The 26739-nt window shown below is 36.4% G+C and overlaps 2 protein-coding genes across 2 annotated transcripts in view; one reads left to right on the forward strand and one right to left on the reverse strand.

Annotated features, from left to right (window-relative positions):
- Positions 1 to 6981, forward strand: part of gga3b (golgi associated, gamma adaptin ear containing, ARF binding protein 3b) — a 33358-nt gene extending 26377 nt beyond the window's left edge. Inside the window, exons 14-17 of the mRNA XM_061974307.1 lie at positions 1260 to 1525; positions 1605 to 1774; positions 6459 to 6569; positions 6644 to 6981. Coding sequence (XP_061830291.1) covers positions 1260 to 1525; positions 1605 to 1774; positions 6459 to 6569; positions 6644 to 6754 — 658 coding nt within the window. The 3' untranslated portion in view covers positions 6755 to 6981. The remainder of the gene's footprint in view (positions 1 to 1259; positions 1526 to 1604; positions 1775 to 6458; positions 6570 to 6643) is intronic.
- Positions 6982 to 21087: 14106 nt separating this feature from the next.
- The window catches only part of nup85 (nucleoporin 85), a 42737-nt gene continuing 37085 nt past the window's right edge, over positions 21088 to 26739 (reverse strand). The window contains exons 18-19 of the mRNA XM_061974296.2: positions 26364 to 26468; positions 21088 to 21308 (exon numbers count right to left, since the gene is read on the reverse strand). Of these exons, the coding sequence (XP_061830280.1) occupies positions 21210 to 21308; positions 26364 to 26468 (204 nt within the window). The 3' untranslated portion in view covers positions 21088 to 21209. The remainder of the gene's footprint in view (positions 21309 to 26363; positions 26469 to 26739) is intronic.

Below are 26739 nucleotides of genomic sequence, written 5' to 3' on the forward strand. Positions count from 1 at the left end.
ACATGTGAATAATATAAATACAGTCTATTATACAGCATTATTCACATGTGAATAACATAAATAGTCTATTATACAGCATTATTCACATGTGAATAATATAAATACAGTCTATTATACAGCATTATTCACATATGAATAGCATAAATACAGTCTATTATACAGCATTATTCACATGTGAATAATATAAATACAGTCTATTATACAGCATTATTCACATGTGAATAACATAAATAGTCTATTATACAGCATTATTCACATGTGAATAATATAAATACAGTCTATTATACAGCATTATTCACATATGAATAGCATAAATACAGTCTATTATACAGCATTATTCACATGTGAATAGTATAAATACAGTCTATTATACAGCATTATTCACATGTGAATAATATAAATACAGTCTATTATACAGCATTATTCACATGTGAATAAGATAAATACAGTCTATTATACAGCATTATTCACATGTGAATAACATAAATACAGTCTATTATACAGCATTATTCACATGTGAATAACATAAATACAGTCTATTATACAGCATTATTCACATGTGAATAATATAAATACGGTCTATTATACAGCATTATTCACATGTGAATAATATAAATACAGTCTATTATACAGCATTATTCACATGTGAATAACATAAATACAGTCTATTATACAGTATTATTCACATGTGAATAACATAAATACAGTCTATTGTACAGCATTATTCACATGTGAATAACATAAATACAGTCTATTATGCAGCATTATAAGCATCATCAGCCCCCGAGGTTGGGTCTTGGGCGCAGTTGGGTGTTCCAACAGGACAATGACCCCAAACACATGTCAAAAGTGGTAAAGGAATGGCTAAATCAGGCTAGAATGAAGGTTTTAGAATGGCCTTCCCAAAGTCCTGACTTAAACATGTGGACAATGCTGAAGAAACAAGTCCACGTCAGAAAAACCAACAAATTTAGCTGAACTGCACCAATTTTGTCAAGAGGAGTGGTCAAAAAATTCAAGCAGAAGCTTGTGGATGGCTACCAAAAGCGCCTTTTTGCAGTGAAACTTGCCAAGGGACATGTAAGCAAATATTAACATTGTTGTATGTAAACTTTTGATCACGACTGAAGGGAATAAGCGGTAGAAAATGGATATATTTTATGTGCCATTTTTCCTAAAAAGGTTACAATTACCCTTCCTTGTAAAAGTAACCGTATTGAGTTGATTTAATATTGTGAGCTAATATTGTGTTTTACCAGTTTTTCCAGTCCGATGATGATGAGCAACAGTTACGGGATGTCGGCAGTAGCTCCTCCTCCTATGGCCGCACAGAGCTCCGCCTCCTCCACCTCGCTCCTCCAGGGCGTGATGCCCGCTTCTCCCGCACTAACCCAGACCATGGCCTCCGCCCCGGGCAGCCCGCTCTTCCGCTCCCTTTCCCCGTCGCTCCTCATGGGGAGCCCGGCCAGAGCGGCAGAAATCTCCCTGAGCAGCGTGCACGTCCCCCTGGAGGCCATCAGACCCAGTAAGAAGACGTGTTAGAGAGGGAGACAGGTTGTCATGTCTGCTGGCTCCTGATTGGCTGAGTGTTCTTCCTGTTTTAGGTCAAGTGTCGCCAGTCACCGCCTACGATAAAGACGGCGTGCGGGTTCTGCTCAACTTTGCGTCGGACTCTCCCCCCGGCAGACCTGACGTCTTGGTGATGGTGGTGTCCATGCTCAACACGGCGCCCCTCGCTGTTCATGGTGTAGTACTGCAAGCCGCCGTGCCCAAGGTAAAGATGCCCGTGTGGCCCTTTCCTTATTTATTTTTATTTTTATTTAATTTTTATTGACATCCAGCATCAGACATTCCTATCCATTACATCATATATACATACATCATATATCTGTTAAATGCCCTAAAGGTCAAAATATTTGTTTGTTTATATCCCAACGATGCCACACCCCCTCAAAAGAAAGAAACAGCAAGAAAAGTAAATAATAATATTTACAGATAAATCAATTAAATAAAGAAAAAATAATAAGAAATAAAATAGAAGTGTGGCCCTGTCCACTTGTTTATAATAATAATAGATTTTATTTGTAAAAAGCACTTTACATTGAGTAAACAACCTCAAAGTGCTACAGTGTATTAAAAAATAAAAAATAAAAATATAATAAGAAATAAATAAAAACTAGAACAGCCAAATAGCTAAAACTAGTATGCATATATCTAAAAAAAAAAAAAGGCTTTTTTAAAAAGAAGGGTTTTTAAGCCTTTTTTAAAAGCATCCACAGTCTGTGGTACACTCTTAGAAATAAGGGTTCTTCTACAAGGGCTGAGGTTCTAACTAGAACCATTTGCTTCTGAAAAACCCTTTCCCGAAGAAAGGGGTTTTCAAGGGTTCTTGGTAACGCTAATGGTTCCAGTAAGAACCATTTTGATCCAGAGAACCCTTTAAAACCCCTTTTCTGAATAATTGGTTTTAAAAGGGTTCTCACTAACACTAAGGGTTCCAGTAAGAACTATTTTGATCCAGAGAACCGTTTTTGGAAGAAAGAGTTCTTCAGGGATTGTTGAAAGCATGGGTAAGATCCTGTGTCACCAGGGACATACTTCCTGATAACATTTGCCAATAATGGTGCCTATCTTTAAATAAATGTTTTTCTCATTAAAATGTTTTGAATGTTTGTTCAATGTCAACATGATAAATGACCACAATATAATATGAACTAAACTGATCTGTAGAATACAATATGGTTCTTTATAGAACCCTCAGAAGACAAGACGGTTATCGGTGAAAACCTTTGAAAAGGGATGTTTTTAGTACCCCCCGTGTCAGGTCTAGATGAAACCCTTGAAACATGAAAGAGTTCTTTGTGGAACTCCCTGTGTGGGTTCTAGATGAAACCCTTGAAACCTGAAAGCGTTCTTAGTGGAACTCCCTGCATGGGTTCTAGATGAAACCCTTGACAAACGAAAGGGTTCTTAGTGGAAGTCCCTGTGTGGGTTCTAGATGAAACCCTTGAAATACAAAAGGGTTCTTAGTGGAACTCCCTGCGTGGGTTCTAGATGAAAGTCTTGAAATACAAAAGGGTTCTTAGTGGAACTCCCTGTGTGGGTTCTAGATGAAACCCTTGAAATACAAAAGGGTTCTTAGTGGAACTCCCTGCGTGGGTTCTAGATGAAAGTCTTGAAATACAAAAGGGTTCTTAGTGGAACTCTCCCTGCGTGGGTTCTAGATGAAAGTCTTGAAATACAAAAGGGTTCTTAGTGGAACTCCCTGTGTGGGTTCTAGATGAAACCCTTGAAATACGAAAGGGTTCTTAGTGGAACTCCCTGTGTGGGTTCTAGATGAAACCCTTGAAACCTGAAAGCGTTCTTAGTGGAACTCCCTGCATGGGTTCTAGATGAAACCCTTGACAAACGAAAGGGTTCTTAGTGGAAGTCCCTGTGTGGGTTCTAGATGAAACCCTTGAAATACAAAAGGGTTCTTAGTGGAACTCCCTGCGTGGGTTCTAGATGAAAGTCTTGAAATACAAAAGGGTTCTTAGTGGAACTCCCTGTGTGGGTTCTAGATGAAACCCTTGAAATACGAAAGGGTTCTTAGTGGAACTCCCTGCGTGGGTTCTAGATGAAAGTCTTGAAATACAAAAGGGTTCTTAGTGGAACTCCCTGTGTGGGTTCTAGATGAAACCCTTGAAATACGAAAGGGTTCTTAGTGGAACTCCCTGTGTGGGTTCTAGATGAAACCCTTGAAACATGAAAGGGTTCTTAGTGGAACTCCCTGCGTGGGTTCTTTGTAGAACCTCTCATGGGGGGTTCTGGGTGGAACCTTACACACACAGTTCTAGGTAGAACCCTCCGAAAGGGTTCCAGGTGGAACCTTTATAAAAAGGTTCTACCTGGAGCCAAAAAGGGTTCTCCTATGAGGACGAGCCGAAGAACCTTATATGGTTCTACTTAGCACTTTTATTTCTAAGAGTGTACCCTCAGGTGGTCAGGGAGAGCGTTCCACAAACTGGGAATGGCGGAGCAGAAAGCCCGGTCTCCCATTGTTCGTAGCTTTGTCCTCGGAGGTTGGAGGTTCCACTATTACAGTGGAACCCCGATTGACAAACTTAATTGGTTCTTAAACAGGGTTCGTAAATAGACAGGTTTGTATATTGAAGCAATGTAAACATAAATAAAGGGTTCCAGCCTTGACAAAAGTCCATATTTTGGTAAAGGTTTGTACACTTTGAAATATAAACCGCAATACAGTACTGTTTATCAGACACACTTATTAACCAATGGATCAACTTTCTATTTACAAACCCCCAAAACCAGTGAAGTTGTCACGTTGTGTAAATGGTAAATAAAAAGAGAATACAATGATTTGCAAATCCTTTTCAACTTATATTCAATCGAATAGACTGCAAAGACAAGATATTTAACATTACAACTGGAAAACTTTGTTATTTTTTGCAAATATGAGCTCATTTGGAATTTGATGCCTGCGACATGTTTCAAAAAAGCTGGCACAAGTGGCAAAAAAGACTGAGAACGTTGAAGGAATGCTCATCAAACACTTATTTGGAACATCCCACAGGTGAACAGGCTAATTGGGAACAGGTGGGTGCCATGATTGGGTATGAAAGCAGCTTCCATGAAATGCTCAGTCATTCACAAACAAGGATGAGGCGAGGGTCACCACTTTGTCAACAAATGCGTGAGCAAATTGTCGAAACAGTTTAAGAACAACATTTCTCAACCAGCTATTGCAAGGAATTTAGGGATTTCACCATCTACGGTCTGTAAAATCATCAAAAGGTTCAGAGAATCTGGAGAAATCACTGCACGTTAACATTGAATGCCCGTGACCTTGGATTCTTTAGGCGGTACTGCATCAAAAAGCAACATCAGTGTGTAAAGGATATCACCACATGGGCTCAGGAACACTTCAGAAAACCACTGTCAGTAACTACAGTTCGTCGCTACATCTGTAAGTGCAATTTAAAACTCTTCTATGCAAAGAGAAAGCCATTTATCAACAACACCCAGAAACGCCGTCGGCTTCGCTGGGCCCGAGCTCATCTAAGATGGACTGATGCAAAGTGGAAAAAGTGTTCTGTGGTCTGACGAGTCCACATTTCAAATTGTATTTTGAAAACTGTGGACGTCGTGTCCTCCGGACCAAAGAGGAAAAGAACCATCCGGATTGTTCTGTGATGGTATGGGGGTGTATTAGTGCCCAAGACATGGGTAACTTACACATCTGTGAAGGCACCATTAATGCTGAAAGGTACATACAGGTTTTGGAGCAACATATGTTGCCATCCAAGCAACGTTATTGTAACTCCCTCCAAATAGCACAGACACAATGGCTTTCTTGAACTGATTTATTTGAAGGCTTCCTTTCCCTTCAAATTCACCGTGAAAACTGAAATAAAATAAAGCACGTTATAAACGTAAAAATAACAACATGCACAGCATGTGGATCGAACATTTTACCGAAGTAAATACAAACAGAAGTGACAAACAAATACCTCGTTGGCCTGCATGCTTCTTTTAGGAGGAAATTATGATCTTCAGGCTCTTATAGCCCAAACGCTTGAAGTCCTTGTGACACTTTTTAGTCTTTGTGACAATCAGTTTCTCTCTTTCTGCCTTCACATGGCATGAAAAATGTTTACTCATACCCGGAAGTAGCTTCCTTACATCAGACGACAGACCAAACGAGACACTTCAAAATAAAAGTATGCCCACAAACTTAACAAAAAGGCATGACATTACATTTTTAACCATAGTAATTTAAATATAGCCTTCTTATGAACTTTTATGCATTTTGATTTGAATTCCCTTTTATGAACTTAACTTATTATTCAGTTTTTAGAGAAATAAAACAAATTATGTGAATTATTAGTAGCAACAGTTACAGTTATCATGGACGCCCCTGCTTATTTCAGCAAGATAATGCCAAGCCACGTGTTACAACTAGACTGGCCTGCCTGTAGTCCAGACCTGTCTCCCATTGAAAATGTGTGGTGCATTATGAAGCCTAAAATACCACAACGGAGAGGTTGAACAACTTAAGCTGTACATCAAGCAAGAATGGGAAAGAATTCCACCTGAAAAGCTTCAAAAATGTGTCTCCTCAGTTCCCAAACGTTTACTGAGTGTTGTTAAAAGGAAAGGCCATGTAACAACTTTTTTGCAACGTGTTGCTGCCATTAAATACAAAGTTAATGATTATTTGCAACAAAAAAATAAAGTTTCTCAGTGTGAACATGAAATATCTTGTCTTTGCAGTCTATTCAATTGAATATAAGTTGAAAAGGATTTGCAAATCATTGTATTCTATTTTTATTTACAATTTACACAACGTGACAACTTGACTGGTTTTGGGTTTTTGTAATTCCAGAACAATATTTTTCACGTGTTCACAATTAAAATGAAAGAACATTCCAGTGATTTCCTTTTTCTTTTCGTACTAGTCAATGAAGGTGAAGCTGCAGCCTCCATCAGGAACAGAACTGGCCCCGTTTAACCCCATCCTGCCCCCGGCCTCCATCACACAGATCATGTTATTGGCCAATCCAACAAAGGCAGGTGACATCCCTGCACGTGCTCCTCCAACCTCATCAATCCTGACATTTCCGGGGGGTTTTTGCATCCCCAGGAGAAGGTGCGCCTGCGCTACAAGCTGGCTTTCACGCTGGGAGATCGACCGTGTAACGAGGGCGGAGAGGTGGACCAGTTCCCCCCGGCGGAGGCGTGGGGTCACCTATAGCGGCCAACCAGGACACTCCCAATTCCAGTCCATCCAAAGTGAGTTAGACCAATCATCCCATATATACAGAATATGGAGATGTTGTATTCACGCGGTTATAAAAAAACAGTTTTGTCTTATCGTTATATTATTGAAGGTTATTTAAATATTTGTAACTATTTATAGAGAGCTTATATGCTTTTGTAAGTAGCCAACAAAATAAACACTGGAAATGAGAACATGTACTGAGTCAGCATAACAGATGTCGACTGTCATGGAGAATGCATTTTATTTATATTCATTTAACAGGGGTGTCAAAGTCATTTTAGCTCAGGGGCCACACGGACTATTAAAATCATGGCATTAAAACTAAAAAATAAAGACAACTTTAGATTGTTTTCTTTGTCTTACTTTGGCCAAAAATAGAACAAACACATTCTGAAAATATTACAATAAAAATATAGACAAAACTACCGGCAGTGGTGACGTTTTAAACCATGAAGGAAAGAAGAAAGTGAAGGAATGTTTATAACTGAATACATTTTTTATCTATTTTATTTTGTTATTTTTAATGATTTAAGTAACGTTTATGACAACCTTTTTCCAAAACACAATATAGAATGTGAGATAAAACAGCATACATTTATCATTTGTTTTCAAAACGCTTACAAAAAAGTGGGAAAAACAAAACATTTACCGTGGGGACCCCATTTTTAGGACTTGATGGGGTCCCTGGGACCCCATTTGGAAAATTCCAAGTGCTAACAATGACCACAAAAAAATGGAATAAAATGTTATAGTTTTTTTCCTGAATGAAACACCCAAAAATGTACATGAAAATAAAGAAAGTGGGAGTTACAATATTAACTATGAACAATAAAACACTGAATATTAACAACATATGAACGTTGCTCTTTCATTTCTCAGACCACATAAAAATTTGTTTCCTTTTGTATTATTATTTTTTAAATGAATTAAGTAACATTTATGACAACCTTTTTCCAAAACACAATATAGAATGTGAGATAAAACAGCATACATTTATCATTTGTTTTCAAAACGCTTACAAAAAAGTGGGAAAAAAAAAAACATTTACTGTAGGACCCCATTTTTAAGATTTGATGGGGTCCCTGCGACCCCATTTGGAAAATTCCAAGTGCTAACAATGACCACAAAAAATGGAATAAAATTTAGCAGTTTTTTTCCTAAATGAAACACCCAAAATGTACATGAAAATAAAGAAAGTGGGATTGACAATATTAACTATGAACAATAAAATACTGAATATTAACAACATATGAACGTTCCTCTTTTACTTCTCAGACCACATAAAAAATTATTTCCTTTTGTATTATTTTTTTTTAAATGAATTAAGTAATGTTTATGACAACCTTTTTCCAAAACACAATATAGAATGTGAGATAAAACAGCATACATTTATCATTTGTTTTCAAAACGCTTACAAAAAAGTGGGACCCCAAAAATATACTGTGGCCCCACCCATTTTTATGACTTGATGGGGTCCCCGGGACCCCATTTGGAACATTCCCAGCGCCAACACTGACCTCAAAAAAACGGAATGGAATTTTACAGTTTTTTTCCTGAATGAAACACCCAAAATGTACATGAAAATAAAGAAAGTGGGATTGACAATATTAACTATGAACAATAAAACACTGAATATTAACAACATATGAACGTTGCTCCTCTTTTACTTCTCAGACCACATCTTTTACAATCAAGCCAAACAACAAAAATGTAACAAACAGTTTTACCAGATTGCCCATGAAATTTATCATTTGTTTTCAAAACGCTTACAAAAAAATGGGACCCCAAAAATGTTACTGTGGGACCCCATTTTTATGACTTGATGGGGTCCCTGGCACATCATTTGGAAAATTCCAAGTGCCAACACTGACCTCAAAAAAACAGTTTTTTACTGAATGAAACACCCAAAATGTACATGAAAATAAAGAAAGTGGGATTTACAATATTAACTATGAACAATAAAACACTGAATATTAACAACATATGAACGTTGCTCCTCTTTTACTTCTCAGACCACATCTTTTACAATCAAGCAAAACAACAAAAATGTAATAAATAGCGAAATATGAATACAAAGTTTAAAAAACACCTACAATATGATATATTATCACTTTTATGCAGACATTTGTAATAAAAATCCTATTCCGCATCTGTTTGGGTCCCTTTTTTTCCAGGAACACTAATACCAAAAGTCACAATATTTGATAGAGTTCTAAAAAAGTTTTGACAGACCATCATAAAAAAAAAAACGGAATGGAATTTTACAGTTTTTTACTGAATGAAACACCCAAAATGTACATGAAAATAAAGAAAGTGGGATTTACAATATTAACTATGAACAATAAAATACTGAATATTAACAACATATGAACGTTGCTCTTTTACTTCTCACCACATAAAAATTTGTTTCCTTTTGTATTATTATTTTTTTTAAATGAATTAAGTAACGTTTATGACAACCTTTTTCCAAAACACAATATAGAATGTGAGATAAAACAGCATACCTGCCAACTTTTGAAATCAGAAAAACCTAGTAGCCAGGGTCCAGGGGCCGCAGGCCCCGGTAGGTCCAGGACAAAGTCCTGGTGGGGGGTTCCTTCGCCCCCCGACGCAAAATGGTTATTAGCATTCAGACGGGTTAAAATGTTGCTAAAACCATCACTTTTCTATCAGTCACAGTGACTTTTCAAAACAAAAATATTACAGCAAAAATCATATGGGTTGATTGACATGTTTATTCTGTAAGCTAACTTCAATAGTTTGAAATTATTTTGACAGTTAATGCCAGTTATCCTGTCAACCTTTCACAAGACTTCAATTTGTTAATTGAAAGTATAAACAGTATAAACACTTTTTACAGTAAACAAATGGTAAAACAGTACTAAACAATTCCATTAAAAAAAAAAATTGGTGTCATTATTAACTTTCTGTCCAAGCTTGTATAATCTACTGCCTTGTTCAATTGTAAAAAATATTCTGTGCCTAAAATTCACATTTCTATCACAATTATCATACTGTAAACATGGTAAGCTAACTTCATTAAAATTAATAGTCATGTCAATAGCATGGAATTACAATTCAAATGTAGTTTTTTTGTAAGCCTTTCAAAAGAATTCAAAATATGAAAAATTAATGAAAATTAATTTAAGCCATCAGACACTTGAAAAGTGGCACATCACATCTCTAATGTAATCATTTGAACTTTTCAACAGAAATAGCACTGCAAAAATATTAAGGACATACTTCTGTATTTTGGTAGTTATGCTGTCAACATTTAACAAGATTTCTTCAACTTGGACTTGAAAGCATAAATAGTATAAACACTTTTAACAGTATAACAGTACTAAACAATTCCAATAGATAACATTGGTGTCATTACCTTTTTGTGGCTAAAATCCAAATGTATTCTATCAGATTGATCATACTGCAAAAATGATATGGTAACTTTATGATAGGTTTACGCTAATTCCTCCGTGTCCGATTGAAAAATCTTGTCTGCACAAGGTGCAATTCGCGTAGTTTTCACCCTTTTTGGAACGGATAATTATTCCCGGATAGGCTTTTGAATATTCTTCACGGAATGACTGCAGTTTTCTTTTCGGTTTAAGACTCGTTTGCGATTTTTCTCCGGCTGATTCCATGATCGTTCGCTCGTTTGGAAACAATGGCAACTGCATGGTGCCTCGTGCTTGGCAGCGGTGCTATAAATAGCCTCGCGCATGGCATTCGGAATGGCTCGATAGGAAGTTACGGGAAGCAGTGTCGATTGTCATTGTTGTTACGCGATTTTGTGAATAAAACTTAAAAAAATAAAAATAAATTTTAATTAATGAAAAACCGTATTTTTTATCACTGCAACCGTAACCCGGAATAGGTTGATGAAAACCGTACTAATTACGGGAAAACCGGAGTAGTTGGCAGGTATGAAAGAGCATACATTTATCATTTGTTTTCAAAACGCATACAAAAAAGTCGGACCCCAAAAATTTAGTGGTCCCTGGAACCCCATTTGGAAAATTCCAAGTGCCAACAATGACCACAAAAAAATGGAATAAAATTTTGCAGTTTTTTTCCTGAATGAAACACCCAAAATGTACATGAAAATAAAGACAGTGGGATTGACAATATTAACTATGAACAATAAAACACTGAATATTAACAACATATGAACGTTGCTCCTCTTTTACTTCTCAGACCACATCTTTTACAATCAAGCAAAACAACAAAAATGTAACAGTTTTACCAGATTGCCCATGAAATTTATCATTTGTTTTCAAAACACTTACAAAAAAATGGGACCCCAAAAATGTTACTGTGGGACCCCATTTTTATGACTTGATGGGGTCCCTGGCACATCATTTGGAAAATTCCAAGTGCCAACACTGACCTCAAAAAAACAGTTTTTTACTGAATGAAACACCCAAAATGTACATGAAAATAAAGAAAGTGGGATTTACAATATTAACTATGAACAATAAAACACTGAATATTAACAACATATGAACGTTGCTCCTCTTTTACTTCTCAGACCACATCTTTTACAATCAAGCAAAACAACAAAAATGTAATAAATAGCGAAATATGAATACAAAGTTTAAAAAACACCTACAATATGATATATTATCACTTTTATGCAGACATTTGTAATAAAAATCCTATTCCGCATCTGTTTGGGTCCCTTTTTTTCCAGGAACACTAATACCAAAAGTCACAATATTTGATAGAGTTCTAAAAAAGTTTTGACAGACCATCATAAAAAAAAAAACGGAATGGAATTTTACAGTTTTTACTGAATGAAACACCCACAATGTACATGAAAATAAAGACAGTGGGATTTACAATATTAACTATGAACAATAAAACACTGAATATTAACAACATATGAACGTTGCTCCTCTTTTACTTCTCAGACCACATAAAAATGTGTTTCCTTTTGTATTATTTTTTTTATGAATTAAGTAACGTTTATGACAACCTTTTTCCAAAACCCAATATAGAATGTGAGATAAAACAGCATACATTTATCATTTGTTTTCAAAACGCTTACAAAAAAGTGGGACCCCAAAAAATTAGTGTGGCCCCCCCCCATTTTTATGACTTGATGGGGTCCCCGGGACCCCATTTGGAACATTCCCAGCGCCAACACTGACCTCAAAAAAACGGAAAGGAATTTTACAGTTTTTTACTGAATGAAACACCCAAAATGTACATGAAAATAAAGAAAGTGGGATTTACAATATTAACTATGAACAATAAAACAGTGAATATTAACAACATATGAACGTTGCTCCTCTTTTACTTCTCAGACCACATCTTTTACAATCAAGCCAAACAACAAAAATGTAACAAACAGTTTTACCAGATTGCCCATGAAATTTATCATTTGTTTTCAAAACGCTTACAAAAAAATGGGACCCCAAAAATTTTACTGTGGGACCCCATTTTTATGACTTGATGGTGTCCCTGGGACCCCATTTGGAAAATTCCAAGTGCCAACACTGACCTCAAAAAAACAGTTTTTTACTGAATGAAACACCCATAATGTACATGAAAATAAAGACAGTGGGATTTACAATATTAACTATGAACAATAAAACACTGAATATTAACAACATATGAACGTTGCTCCTCTTTTACTTCTCAGACCACATCTTTTACAATCGAACAAAACAACGAAAATGTAACAAACAGCAAAATATGAATACAAAGTGTAAAAAAAAACCTACAATATGATATATTATCACTTTTATGCAGACATTTGTAGTACAAATCTGCTTCCGCATCTGTTTGGGTCCCTTTTTTTTTCCAGGAACACTAATACCAAAAGTCACAATATTTGATAGAGTTCTAAACAAGTTATGACAGACCACCATAAAAAAAGGAATGGAATTTTACGGTTTTTACTGAATGAAACACCCAAAATGTACATGAAAATAAAGACAGTGGGATTGACAATATTAACTATGAACAATAAAACACTGAATATTAACAACATATGAACGTTGCTCCTCTTTTACTTCTCAGACCACATAAAAATGTTTCCTTTTGTATTATTTTTTATTTTTATGAATTAAGTAACGTTTGACAACCTTTTTCCAAAACACAATATAGAATGTGAGATATAACAGCATACATTTATCATTTGTTTTCAAAACGCATACAAAAAAGTGGGACCCCAAAAATTTAGTGTGGCCCACCCCATTTTTATGACTTGATGGGGTCCCTGGGACCCCATTTGGAAAATTCCAAGTGCCAACAATGACCACAAAAAAATGGAATAAAATGTTAAGTTTTTCTTGAATGAAACACCCAAAATGTACATGAAAATAAAGAAAGTGAGATTGACAATATTAACTATGAACAATAAAACAGTGAATATTAACAACATATGAACGTTGCTCCTCTTTTACTTCTCAGACCACATAAAAATGTGTTTCCTTTTGTATTATTATTTTTTAAATGAATAGCTGAGATAGGCTCCAGCGCCCCCCCGCGACCCCAAAGGGAATAAGCGGTAGAAAATGGATGGATGGATGGAATTAAGTAACATTTATGACAACCTTTTTCCAAAACACAATATAGAATGTGAGATAAAACAGCATACATTTATCATTTGTTTTCAAAATGCATACAAAAAAGTGGGACCCCAAAAATTTACTGTGGGACCCCATTTGGAAAATTCCAAGCGCCAACACTGACCTCAAAAAAACGGAATGGAATTTTACACTTTTTTACTGAATGAAACACCCAAAATGTACATGAAAATAAAGAAAGTGAGATTTACAATATTAACTATGAACAATAAAACAGTGAATATTAACAACATATGAACATTGCTCCTCTTTTACTTCTCAGACCACATAAAAAATTGTTTCCTTTTGTATTATTTTTTTTATGATTTAAGTAACGTTTATGACAACCTTTTCCAAAACACAATATAGAATGTGAGATAAAACAGCATACATTTATCATTTGTTTTCAAAACGCTTACAAAAAAGTGGGACCCCAAAAATTTAGTGTGGCACCCCCCCATTTTTATGACTTGATGGGGTCCCTGGGACCCCATTTGGAAAATTCCAAGTGCCAACAATGACCACAAAAAAATGGAATAAAATTTTGCAGTTTTTTTCCTTGAATGAAACACCCAAAATGTACATGAAAATAAAGAAAGTGGGATTGACAATATTAACTATGAACAATAAAACACTGAATATTAACAACATATGAACGTTGCTCCTCTTTTACTTCTCAGACCACATCTTTTACAATCAAGCAAAACAACAAAAATGTAACAAACAGTTTTACCAGATTGCCCATGAAATTTATCATTTGTTTTCAAAACACTTACAAAACAATGGGACCCCAAAAATGTTACTGTGGGACCCCATTTCTATGACTTGATGGGGTCCCTGGCACCCCATTTGGAAAATTCCAAGTGCCAACATTGACCTCAAAAAAACAGTTTTTTACTGAATGAAACACCCAAAATGTACATGAAAATAAAGACAGTGGGATTGACAATATTAACTATGAACAATAAAACACTGAATATTAACAACATATGAACGTTGCTCCTCTTTTACTTCTCAGACCACATCTTTTACAATCAAGCAAAACAAGAAAAATTTAACAAACATCAAAATATGAATACAAAGTGTAAAAAAAAACCTACAATATGATATATTATCACTTTTATGCAGACATTTGTAGTACAAATCTGCTTCCGCATCTGTTTGGGTCCCTTTTTTTTTTTCCAGGAACACTAATACCAAAAGTCACAATGTCTGATAGAGTTCTAAACAAGTTATGACAGACCACCTAAAAAAAAAGTAATGGAATTTTACGTTTTTTACTGAATTGGACACCCAAAATGTACATGAAAATAAAGAAAGTGGGATTTACAATATTAACTATGAACAATAAAACAGTGAATATTAACAACATATGAACATTGCTCCTCTTTTACTTCTCAGACCACATAAAAATTTGTTTCCTTTTGTATAATTATTTTTTTTATGATTTAAGTAACGTTTATGACAACCTTTTTCCAAAACACAATATAGAATGTGAGATAAAACAGCATACATTTATCGTTTGTTTTCAAAACGCATACAAAAAAGTGGGACCCCAAAAATTTAGTGTGGCCCACCCCATTTTTATGACTTGATGGGGTCCCTGGGACCCCATTTGGAAAATTCCAAGTGCTAACAATGACCACAAAAAAATGGAATAAAATGTTGGATTTTTTCCTAAATGAAACACCCAAAATGTACATGAAAATAAAGAAAGTGGGATTGACAATATTAACTATGAACAATAAAACAGTAAATATTAACAACATATGAATGTTGCTCCTCTTTTACTTCTCAGACCACATAAAAATGTGTTTCCTTTTGTATTATTTTTTTTATGATTTAAGTAACGTTTATGACAACCTTTTTCCAAAACACAATATAGAATGTGAGATAAAACAGCATACATTTATAATTTGTTTTCAAAACGCTTACAAAAAAGTGGGACCCCAAAAATATACTGTGGCCCCACCCATTTTTATGACTTGATGGGGTCCCCGGGACCCCATTTGGAACATTCCCAGCGCCAACACTGACCTCAAAAAAACGGAATGGAATTTTACAGTTTTTTTCCTGAATGAAACACCCAAAATGTACATGAAAATAAAGAAAGTGGGATTGACAATATTAACTATGAACAATAAAACACTGAATATTAACAACATATGAACATTGCTCCTCTTTTACTTCTCAGACCACATCTTTTACAATCAAGCAAAACAACAAAAATGTAACAAACAGTTTTACCAGATTGCCCATGAAATTTATCATTTGTTTTCAAAACACTTACAAAAAAATGGGACCCCAAAAATGTTACTGTGGGACCCCATTTTTATGACTTGATGGTGTCCCTGGCACCCCATTTGGAAAATTCCAAGTGCCAACACTGACCTCAAAAAAACAGTTTTTTACTGAATGAAACACCCATAATGTACATGAAAATAAAGAAAGTGGGATTGACAATATTAACTATGAACAATAAAACACTGAATATTAACAACATATGAATGTTGCTACTCTATTACTTCTCAGACCACATAAAAATGTGTTTCCTTTTGTATTTTTTTTTTTTATGATTTAAGTAACGTTTATGACAACCTTTTTCCAAAACACAATATAGAAAGTGAGATAAAACAGCATACATTTATCATTTGTTTTCAAAACGCTTACAAAAAAGTGGGACCCCAAAAATTTAGTGTGGCCCCCCCCCCCATTTTTATGACTTGATGGGGTCCCCCGGACCCCATTTGGAAAATTCCAAGTGCCAACAATGACCACAAAAAATTGAATAAAATGTTGCAGTTTTTTTCCTGAATGAAACACCCAAAATGTACATGAAAATAAAGAAAGTGGGATTGACAATATTAACTATGAACAATAAAACACTGAATATTAACAACATATGAACGTTGCTCCTCCTTTACTTCTCAGACCACATAAAAATATGTTTCCTTTTGTATTATTATTTTTTAAATGAATTAAGTAACGTTTATGACAACCTTTTTCCAAAACACAATATAGAATGTGAGATAAAACAGCATACATTTATCATTTGTTTTCAAAACACATACAAAAAAGTGGTACCCCAAAAATTTACTGTGGGACCCCATTTGGAAAATTCCAAGCGCCAACACTGACCTCAAAAAAACGGAATGGAATTTTACACTTTTTTACTGAATGAGACAACCAAAATGTACATGAAAATAAAGACAGTGGGATTTACAATATTAACTGTGAACAATAAAACACTGAATATTAACAACATATGAACGTTGCTCCTCTTTTACTTCTCAGACCACATAAAAAATAGTTTCCTTTTGTATTATTTTTTTTATGATTTAAGTAACGTTTATGACAACCTTTTTCCAAAACACAATATAGAATGTGAGATAAAACAGCATACATTTATCATTTGTTTTCAAAACGCTTACAAAAAAGTGGGACCCCAAAAATGTACTGTGGGACCCCATTTTTATGACTTGATGGAGTCTCTGGTACCCCATTTAGAAAATTCCTAGCGCCAACACTGATGGAGTATTGGTGTGTGCAAAACAGCAGCAGGCGGCTGTGGCCTGCGGGCCGGTTCTAATACTAATCAAATATCATCCCGGGGGCCACAGATAACTAAACGGGCCTTGACTTTGACACCCCTGATTTACACAAACCATCCTGTTGCTGTATTTGCCACGAGAACACAATGTTTTGTATTTTGCTTTTTAAAAAAAAAAGGCAAAACAATAGCACTTTAAACGCGAGTCCTAATGACCAATAATGTAATACAGCTTTTATTTCTTTGGACTCACTGAACATTGAACCTCCACAATGTGACAACAAATATTCAGACTCCGGTTAAAAGAATGGTCAGCGGTGACAACCATGTCGGATTCTTAACTCATTTGCACATGAGACATACAGAAGTGTGTGAACTTGACGTGTAAATAAAATATTGTGTATTGTTTGTGAATATGTGACATGTAGATTTGTACATTTTGTTTGACTACTGCATGAAATAAAGACATGTGAGTTACACAGATTTTTTTTTTACTGGCACGTTTTAGCTTCCAACTTGTACATTTTGATTGTAGTTGGCTTGTGTATAAACATATATTTATACATATATACGCACATTTTATATATATATATATATATATATATATATATATATATAAATACACACACACACATTTTATTTATTTATATATACATACATACATATATATAGATATAGATATGTATATATACACACACACATTTTATTTATTTATATATACATACATACATATATATATATATATATATACACATACATACAGTACATATATACATATATATGTATATCCATCCATCCATTTTCTACCGCTTATTCCCTTTGGGGTCGCGGGGGGGCGCCGGAGCCCATCCCAGCCACAATCGGGCGGAAGGCGGGTCACACCCTGGACAAGTCGCCACCTCATCGCAGGGCCAACACAGATAGACAGACAACATTCACACTCACTTCCACACACTATTTATTTATATATATATATATATACATATATATACATACATACATATATATACATACACACATACAGTATATATATATATATATATATATATATATATATACACACACACACACACATATATATATATATATACTGTATATGCATATACATATACACATACATACAGTACATATATACATATAAATATACATATATATGTATATATTTATTTATATATATATACATACATACATATATATACATATACACATACAGTATATATATATATATACACACACACACATATATATACTGTATATGCATATATATACTCACATATATATATACACACATATATATATATATATATATATATACATACCTGCCAACTTTTGAAATCAGAAAAACCTAGTAGCCAGGGTCCAAGGGCCGCAGGCCCCGGTAGGTCCAGGACAAAGTCCTGATGGGGGGTTCAGGCCGACGCAAGATGATTATTAGCATTCAGACAGGTTAAAATGTTGCTAAAACCATCACTTTTCTATCAGTCACAGTGACTTTTCAAAACAAAAATATTACAGCAAAACTCATATGGGTTGATTGACATGTTTATTCTGTAAGCTAACTTCAATAGTTTGAAATTATTTTGACAGTTAATGCCAGTTATCCTGTCAACCTTTCACAAGACTTCAATTTGTTAATTGAAAGTATAAACAGTATAAACACTTTTTACAGTAAACAAATGGTAAAACGGTACTAAACAATTCCATTAAAAAAAAATTGGTGTCATTATTAACTTTCTGTCCAAGCTTGTATAATCTACTGCCTTGTTCAATTGTAAAAAATATTCTGTGCCTAAAATTCACATTTCTATCACAATTATCATACTGTAAACATGGTAAGCTAACTTCATTAAAATTAATAGTCCTGTCAATAGCATGGAATTACAATTCAAATGTAGTTTTTTTGTAAGCCTTTCAAAAGAATTCAAAATATGAAAAATTAATGAAAATTAATTGAAGCCATCAGACACTTGAAAAGTGGCACATCACATCTCTAATGTAATCATTTGAACTTTTCAACAGAAATAGCACTGCAAAAATATTAAGGACATACTTCTGTATTTTGGTAGTTATGCTGTCAACATTTAACAAGATTTCTTCAACTTGGACTTGAAAGCATAAATAGTATAAACACTTTTAACAGTATGTCGTGCTGTGAAATACAGCCGACAGGATTGCGCACCAAACACGAAGCAAGGCCAAAGCGCATGCATGGTGCAGGAGAACAAAGGACTTCTTTCATTTAAGGTTTGTGATAAACCATCAAACTCATTCGTTAAAAGGACTCTATAGTAATATAAAGTGAATTTTTCTGGACATTATCATGCAAGAAAAGTTTATTTTTGGGACCGCGATCACCGCGTAATGATTTTTAAAGGTTGCATTACAAACATTTAACTGTCCCATGTGATCAGCCAGTGCGATTGGAAGTCCATGCTCAATTATTGCCTCCGTAAATAAAACTTCGGCATTTATCACATCCAAAGAATCTGTTTGGGCGACGAAAAACGTTGAAAGTTTTCCACTTGTATCGCTAGCAACGGCATTAGACTTGTGTTTTTTTGTCCCAACGTGGTCTTTTACATCGCTAATTCCTCCGTGTCCGATCGAAAAATCTTGTCTGCACAAGGTGCAATTCGCGTAGTTTTCACCCTTTTTTTTTTTTTTAAATTAATGAAAAACCCGGAATAGGTTGATGAAAACCGTACGAATTACGGGAAAACCGGAGTAGTTGGCAGGCTCACTAATGCCTTGCATCATCTATATTAGATCGGGCGGATGGCGGGCGGGTGCAGTTCTGATCAAACGTTACATCGGGTGGATGGCGGATGGTTGACGACTTTCTGACGCGGTTGCGGATGAAATAAATTGCCTATCCGCGCATCTCTAATACACACACATATATATATATATATACTGTATATGCATATATATATATACACATACATACAGTACATATATACATATAAATATACATATATATGTATATATTTATATATATATACATATATATACATACATACATATATATACATATACACACATACAGTATATATATATATATATATATATATATATATATATATACACACACACACACATATATATACACACACATATAAATATATATATTATATTATATATATACTGTATATGCATAAATATACTCACATATATATACACACACATATATATATATATATATATACACACACACACACACATATACACACACACACACATATATATATATATATATATATATATATATATATATGTGTGTGTGTGTGTATATTAGGTCAGAGGAAAAAACACAAGAGGCTATATCATCCCTACAAGCCTGTTTCGCAGGTTTCCCTGCTCGTCAGGGGATTTTATTATAAAACAAATATAAAATTTCCTGACGAGCAGGGAAACCTGCGAAACAGGCTTGTAGGGATGATATATATAGCCTCTTGTGTTTTTTCCTCTGACCTAACATATATCGTGCTCTACCCCAGTATTGAGCACTGTATAACGGATAAACCACAGAAACCTCGACTATATATATATATATATATATATATATATATATATATATATGTGTGTGTGTGTGTGTGTGTGTGTGTGTGTGTGTGTGTGTGTGTGTGTGTGTGTGTGTGTGTGTGTGTGTGTGTGTATAGATGGGAAAATGCATTTTTAGACAATATGATTTGCCTGAGCGGCGAGGAGACCCCGAGAGTAACAAGCGGTAGAAAATGGATGGATGTATGGGCTAGAAAGAACAGATTAACAAAATAATAATAAATAAAAATAAAAAATTTTTTTTTTACTCTGGACTACCCACGGGCCGGATTTTGGACGCTGGTGGGCCGTATCTGGCCCGCGAGCCGTAGTTTGGGGACCTCTGAGTTAAACATGAATATTTTGTGGCAATCCTTGATTAATACGTTTGCATTTGCACAATTCAATATATTGTTTCATCATTTGGTGTTGGTGACTTCCACTAGATGGAGCCAGTGCAGCAGTCTCAGAGAGAAGGGCCATGCAGGCACACAGCATGTACTAGACACGCCCACATCATCACAAAAACAGCCTTCAAGCTCACACCTTATGATTTGACACTTTGGCATTGATTAACCCCAGTAAATATCCCACATTCTAACATAATTATAAGTCAGAAAAGAGGAAAATCACCACAGGTGCCCTTTAACGTATTTACACATTTATTTTGTTCAATAGGAAATGATCAAATACAAAATATTACTTGAAATGTAAATATAAATCATATGGGAAAAAAAATGCAGCATTTGTTGAGTACGAGTGATGTTTATACTTCAATGGTGCCTTCATTGATGATGGCCTTGGCCAGATTCCTGGCGAGGGCGAGCCTCAGCAGCTCCACTTTGGTCACCTCGATGTCTTCCTCCTTTAAAAGCAGAGACACACCAAGACTGCAAACATTAAAACAATATTTTCTTCTTCTTCAATTGCAAAATTAGTACCGTATTTTCCGGACTATAAGGCTCACTTAAAATACTTTTTTTCCCCTCAAAACTCGACAGTGCGCCTTATAACTCGGTGCGCCTAATGTATGGAATAATTCTGGTTTTGCTTACCGACCTCGAAGCTATTTTATTTGTTACATGGTGTAGTAGATGGCAGTCACACATAAGAAATACGAGTAGACTGCAATATGATGGCAGTCTGACATAGGAGATATGTGTAGACTGCAATATGATGGCAGTCAGACATAAGAGATACGAGTAGACTGCAATATGATGGCAGTCAGACATAGGAGATACGAGTAGACTGCAATATGATGGCAGTCAGACATAGGAGATACGTGTAGACTGCAATATGATGGCAGTCAGACATAAGAGATACGAGTAGACTGCAATATGATGGCAGTCTGACATAAGAGATACGAGTAGACTGCAATATGATGGCAGTCAGACATAAGAGATAGGTGTGGACTGCAATATGATGGCAGTCACACATTAGAGATACAAGTAAACTGCAATATGATGGCAGTCTGACATAGGAGATACGTGTAGACTGAAATATGATGGCAGTCAGACATAAGAGATAGGTGTGGACTTCAATATGATGGCAGTCAGACATAAGAGATAGGTGTGGACTGCAATATGATGGCAGTCAGACATAAGAGATATGAGTAGACTGCAATATGATGGCAGTCAGACATAAGAGCTACGAGAAGACTGCAATATGATGGCAGTCAGACATAGGACATACGTGTAGACTGCAATATGATGGCAGTCACACATTAGAGATACGAGTAGACTGCAATAAGATGGCAGTCAGACATAGGAGATACGTGTAGACTGAAATATGATGGCAGTCAGACATAAGAGATAGGTGTGGACTGCAATATGATGGCAGTCAGACATAACAGATAGGTGTGGACTGCAATATGATGGCAGTCACACATTAGAGATACGAGTAGACTGCAATATGATGGCAGTCTGACATAGGAGATACGTGTAGACTGCAATATGATGGCAGTCAGACATAAGAGATAGGTGTGGACTGCAATATGATGGCAGTCACACATTAGAGATACGAGTAGACTGCAATATGATGGCAGTCAGACATAAGAGATACGTGTGGACTGCAATATGATGGCAGTCACACAGAGATACGAGTAGACTGCAATATGATGGCAGTCTGACATAGGAGATACGTGTAGACTGCAATATGATAGCAGTCAGACATAAGAGATACGAGTAGACTGCAATATGATGGCAGTCTGACATAGGAGATACGAGTAGACTGCAATATGATGGCAGTCAGACATAGGAGATACGTGTAGACTGCAATATGATGGCAGTCAGACATAGGAGATACGTGTAGACTGCAATATGATGGCAGTCAAACATAAGAGATACGAGTAGACTGCAATATGATGGCAGTCAGACATAAGAGATACGTGTAGACTGCAATATGATGGCAGTCAGACATAAGAGATACGAGTAGACTGCGATATGATGGCAGTCTGACATAACAGATAGGTGTGGACTGCAATATGATGGCAGTCAGACATAAGAGATACGAGTAGACTGCAATATGATGGCAGTCAGACATAAGAGATACGAGTAGACTGCGATATGATGGCAGTCTGACATAGGACATACGTGTAGACTGCAATATGATGGCAGTCAGACATAACAGATAGGTGTGGACTGCAATATGATGGCAGTCAGACATAAGAGATACGAGTAGACTGCAATATGATGGCAGTCTGACATAGGACATATGTGTAGACTGCAATATGATGGCAGTCAGACATAACAGATAGGTGTGGACTGCAATATGATGGCAGTCAGACATTAGAGATACGAGTAGACTGCAATATGATGGCAGTCAGACATAAGAGATAGGTGTGGACTGCAATATGATGGCAGTCAGACATAAGAGATACGAGTAGACTGCAATATGATGGCAGTCAGACATAAGAGATACGAGTAGACTGCAATATGATGGCAGTCAGACATAAGAGATACGAGTAGACTGCAATATGATGGCAGTCAGACATAGGAGATACGTGTAGACTGCAATATGATGGCAGTCAGACATAAGAGATACGAGTAGACTGCAATATGATGGCAGTCAGACATAGGAGATACGTGTAGACTGCAATATGATGGCAGTCTGACATAGGAGATACGTGTGGACTGCAATATGATGGCAGTCACACAGAGATACGAGTAGACTGCAATATGATGGCAGTCAGACATAGGAGATACGTGTAGACTGCAATATGATGCAGTCAGACATAAGAGATACGAGTAGACTGCAATATGATGGCAGTCTGACATAGGAGATACGTGTAGACTGCAATATGATGGCAGTCTGACATAAGAGATACGTGTAGACTGCAATATGATGGCAGTCAGACATAAGAGATACAAGTAGACTGCAATATGATGGCAGTCTGACATAGGACATACGTGTAGACTGCAATATGATGGCAGTCAGACATAAGAGATACAAGTAGACTGCAATATGATGGCAGTCAGACATAAGAGATACGAGTAGACTGCAATATGATGGCAGTCTGACATAGGAGATACGTGTAGACTGCAATATGATGGCAGTCAGACATAAGAGATAGGTGTGGACTGCAATATGATGGCAGTCAGAAATAAGAGATACGAGTAGACTGCAATATGATGGCAGTCAGACATAAGAGATACGAGTAGACTGCAATATGATGGCAGTCAGACATAAGAGATACGTGTAGACTGCAATATGATGGCAGTCAGACATAAGAGATACGAGTAGACTGCAATATGATGGCAGTCTGACATAGGAGATACGTGTAGACTGCAATATGATGGCAGTCAGACATAGGAGATACGTGTAGACTGCAATATGATGGCAGTCAGACATAAGAGATACGTGTAGACTGCAATATGATGGCAGTCAGACATAAGAGACACGTGTAGACTGCAATATGATGGCAGTCAGACATAAGAGATACGAGTAGACTGCAATATGATGGCAGTCTGACATAGGACATACGTGTAGACTGCAATATGATGGCAGTCAGACATAAGAGATACAAGTAGACTGCAATATGATGGCAGTCAGACATAAGAGATACGAGTAGACTGCAATATGATGGCAGTCTGACATAGGAGATACGTGTAGACTGCAATATGATGGCAGTCAGACATAAGAGATAGGTGTGGACTGCAATATGATGGCAGTCAGAAATAAGAGATACGAGTAGACTGCAATATGATGGCAGTCAGACATAAGAGATACGAGTAGACTGCAATATGATGGCAGTCAGACATAGGAGATACGTGTAGACTGCAATATGATGGCAGTCAGACATAAGAGATACGAGTAGACTGCAATATGATGGCAGTCAGACATAGGAGATACGAGTAGAGTGCAATATGATGGCAGTCAGACATAGGAGATACGAGTAGACTGCAATATGATGGCAGTCAGACATAAGAGATAGGTGTGGACTGCAATATGATGGCAGTCACACATTAGAGATACAAGTAGACTGCAATATGATGGCAGTCTGACATAAGAGATAGGTGTAGACTGAAATATGATGGCAGTCAGACATAAGAGATAGGTGTGGACTGCAATATGATGGCAGTCAGACATAAGAGATACGAGTAGACTGCAATATGATGGCAGTCAGACATAAGAGATAGGTGTGGACTGCAATATGATGGCAGTCAGACATAAGAGATAGGTGTGGACTGCAATATGATGGCAGTCAAACATACAGAGATACGTGTATCAAGCTGCAGAAAATGGATGGATAAACAACACCAACATTTTACATGTTACATAGAAAATATAGAACATTACACACAGCGCTCAGAAATCTATCAAAATGTTTTAGTAGGACTTTGGTAAGCTATGAAGCCACACCGCTTGATGGATTGTACTGTGCTTCAACATAGGAGTATTATTATGGTGTGTGTATTAGTTAAGACATATTATCTGGCGTTTTGTTTCGCAATATTATGCAAAACCAACTTTACTTACCTTCTGGTGCCTGCTGATCTGTATTTGGGATCTGCATTAATCCTGAAAAATTGCACGCGTCCGCCTTTGTAGTCCGTGACGACACCGTAGTCAATAAGCTTCTTCTTTTTCTCTTCTAGTTATGTGACATTCATCCTCCGCTGTTGCCATTTCTAATATAAAGTAGTGTAAAGTTCTTACTTATATCTGTCAGTAAACTCACCATGAAAGCGCTAAAACATACCGGTGTAGTGAGTTTACATTATTCACCCAAGGAACTTTAGTTATTAGAGAGTTCCGGTCGGACGCTTTTTCACGGGACACATTTCCGGGTGTTGTTGTTTCCGAATGAGGAGATGCTGCTCCGTTATTGATTGAAGTAAAGTCTGAATGTCATTAAAATAATTAGCGCCATCTTTTGACACTTCTTCCACTCCCGTCCTTGCACGCTACACCGCTACAACAAAGATGACGGGGAGAAGACGCTGTCGAAGGTGAGCCACGTAAATAAGACCGCCCACAAAACGGCGCATCCTGAAGCGACTGTCAGAAAGCGGCTTGAAGATGATGTGTAAAACATCATCTATGCAACATTTTGAGCAAAGAACCACCATTACATGTTATGTAGACCACAAGGAAGTCTTTTACATTTAGAAACAAATAATTACATGACTCCTTTAATGCGCCCTATAATCCTGTGTGCCTCATATACAAAAAAAAAGATCAAAGATAGACCATTCAACGGCAGTGCGCCTTATAATCCGGTGCGCCTTATATATGAAAAAAGATTGGAAATAGACCATTCATCGGCAGTGCGCCCTATGGTCCGGAAAATATGGTACTTTTCGCCACTTACGTTACCAATTTCCCCTTTTTCATCATTATTTTGCCCTTTAGAAGGTTATTCTTGCAATATTGTAACTTTATCCATGCAATGCTGTGACTCGGCGGTGGAAAGGCGTACCTGAGCGGGAGGTGTGTCGTCGCCAGAAGCTGCAGAGTTCAAGGAGGACGTGAGTTCCTCCAAACAGGAGATGAGCTCGTAGGTTTGCTCTGATGTGAAGATGACCTGGAAAAAATGTGGCAGTGCTTAAAGGGGAACATTATCACCAGACCTATGTAAGCGTCAATATATACCTTGATGTTGCAGAAAAAATACCTTTTTTTTTTTAACCAATTCCCGAACTCTAAATGGATGAATTTTGGCGAATTAAACGCCTTTCTATTATTCGCTCTCGGAGCATCGGGAAGCAATCCGCCATTTTCTCACTTTCGTCGGTGTGTTGTCGGAGGGTGTAACAACACGAACAGGGACGGATTCAAGTTGCACCAGTGGCCCA

This window comes from Nerophis lumbriciformis, linkage group LG22 (assembly GCF_033978685.3).
Source record: "Nerophis lumbriciformis linkage group LG22, RoL_Nlum_v2.1, whole genome shotgun sequence".
Classification (NCBI taxonomy): domain Eukaryota; kingdom Metazoa; phylum Chordata; class Actinopteri; order Syngnathiformes; family Syngnathidae; genus Nerophis; species Nerophis lumbriciformis.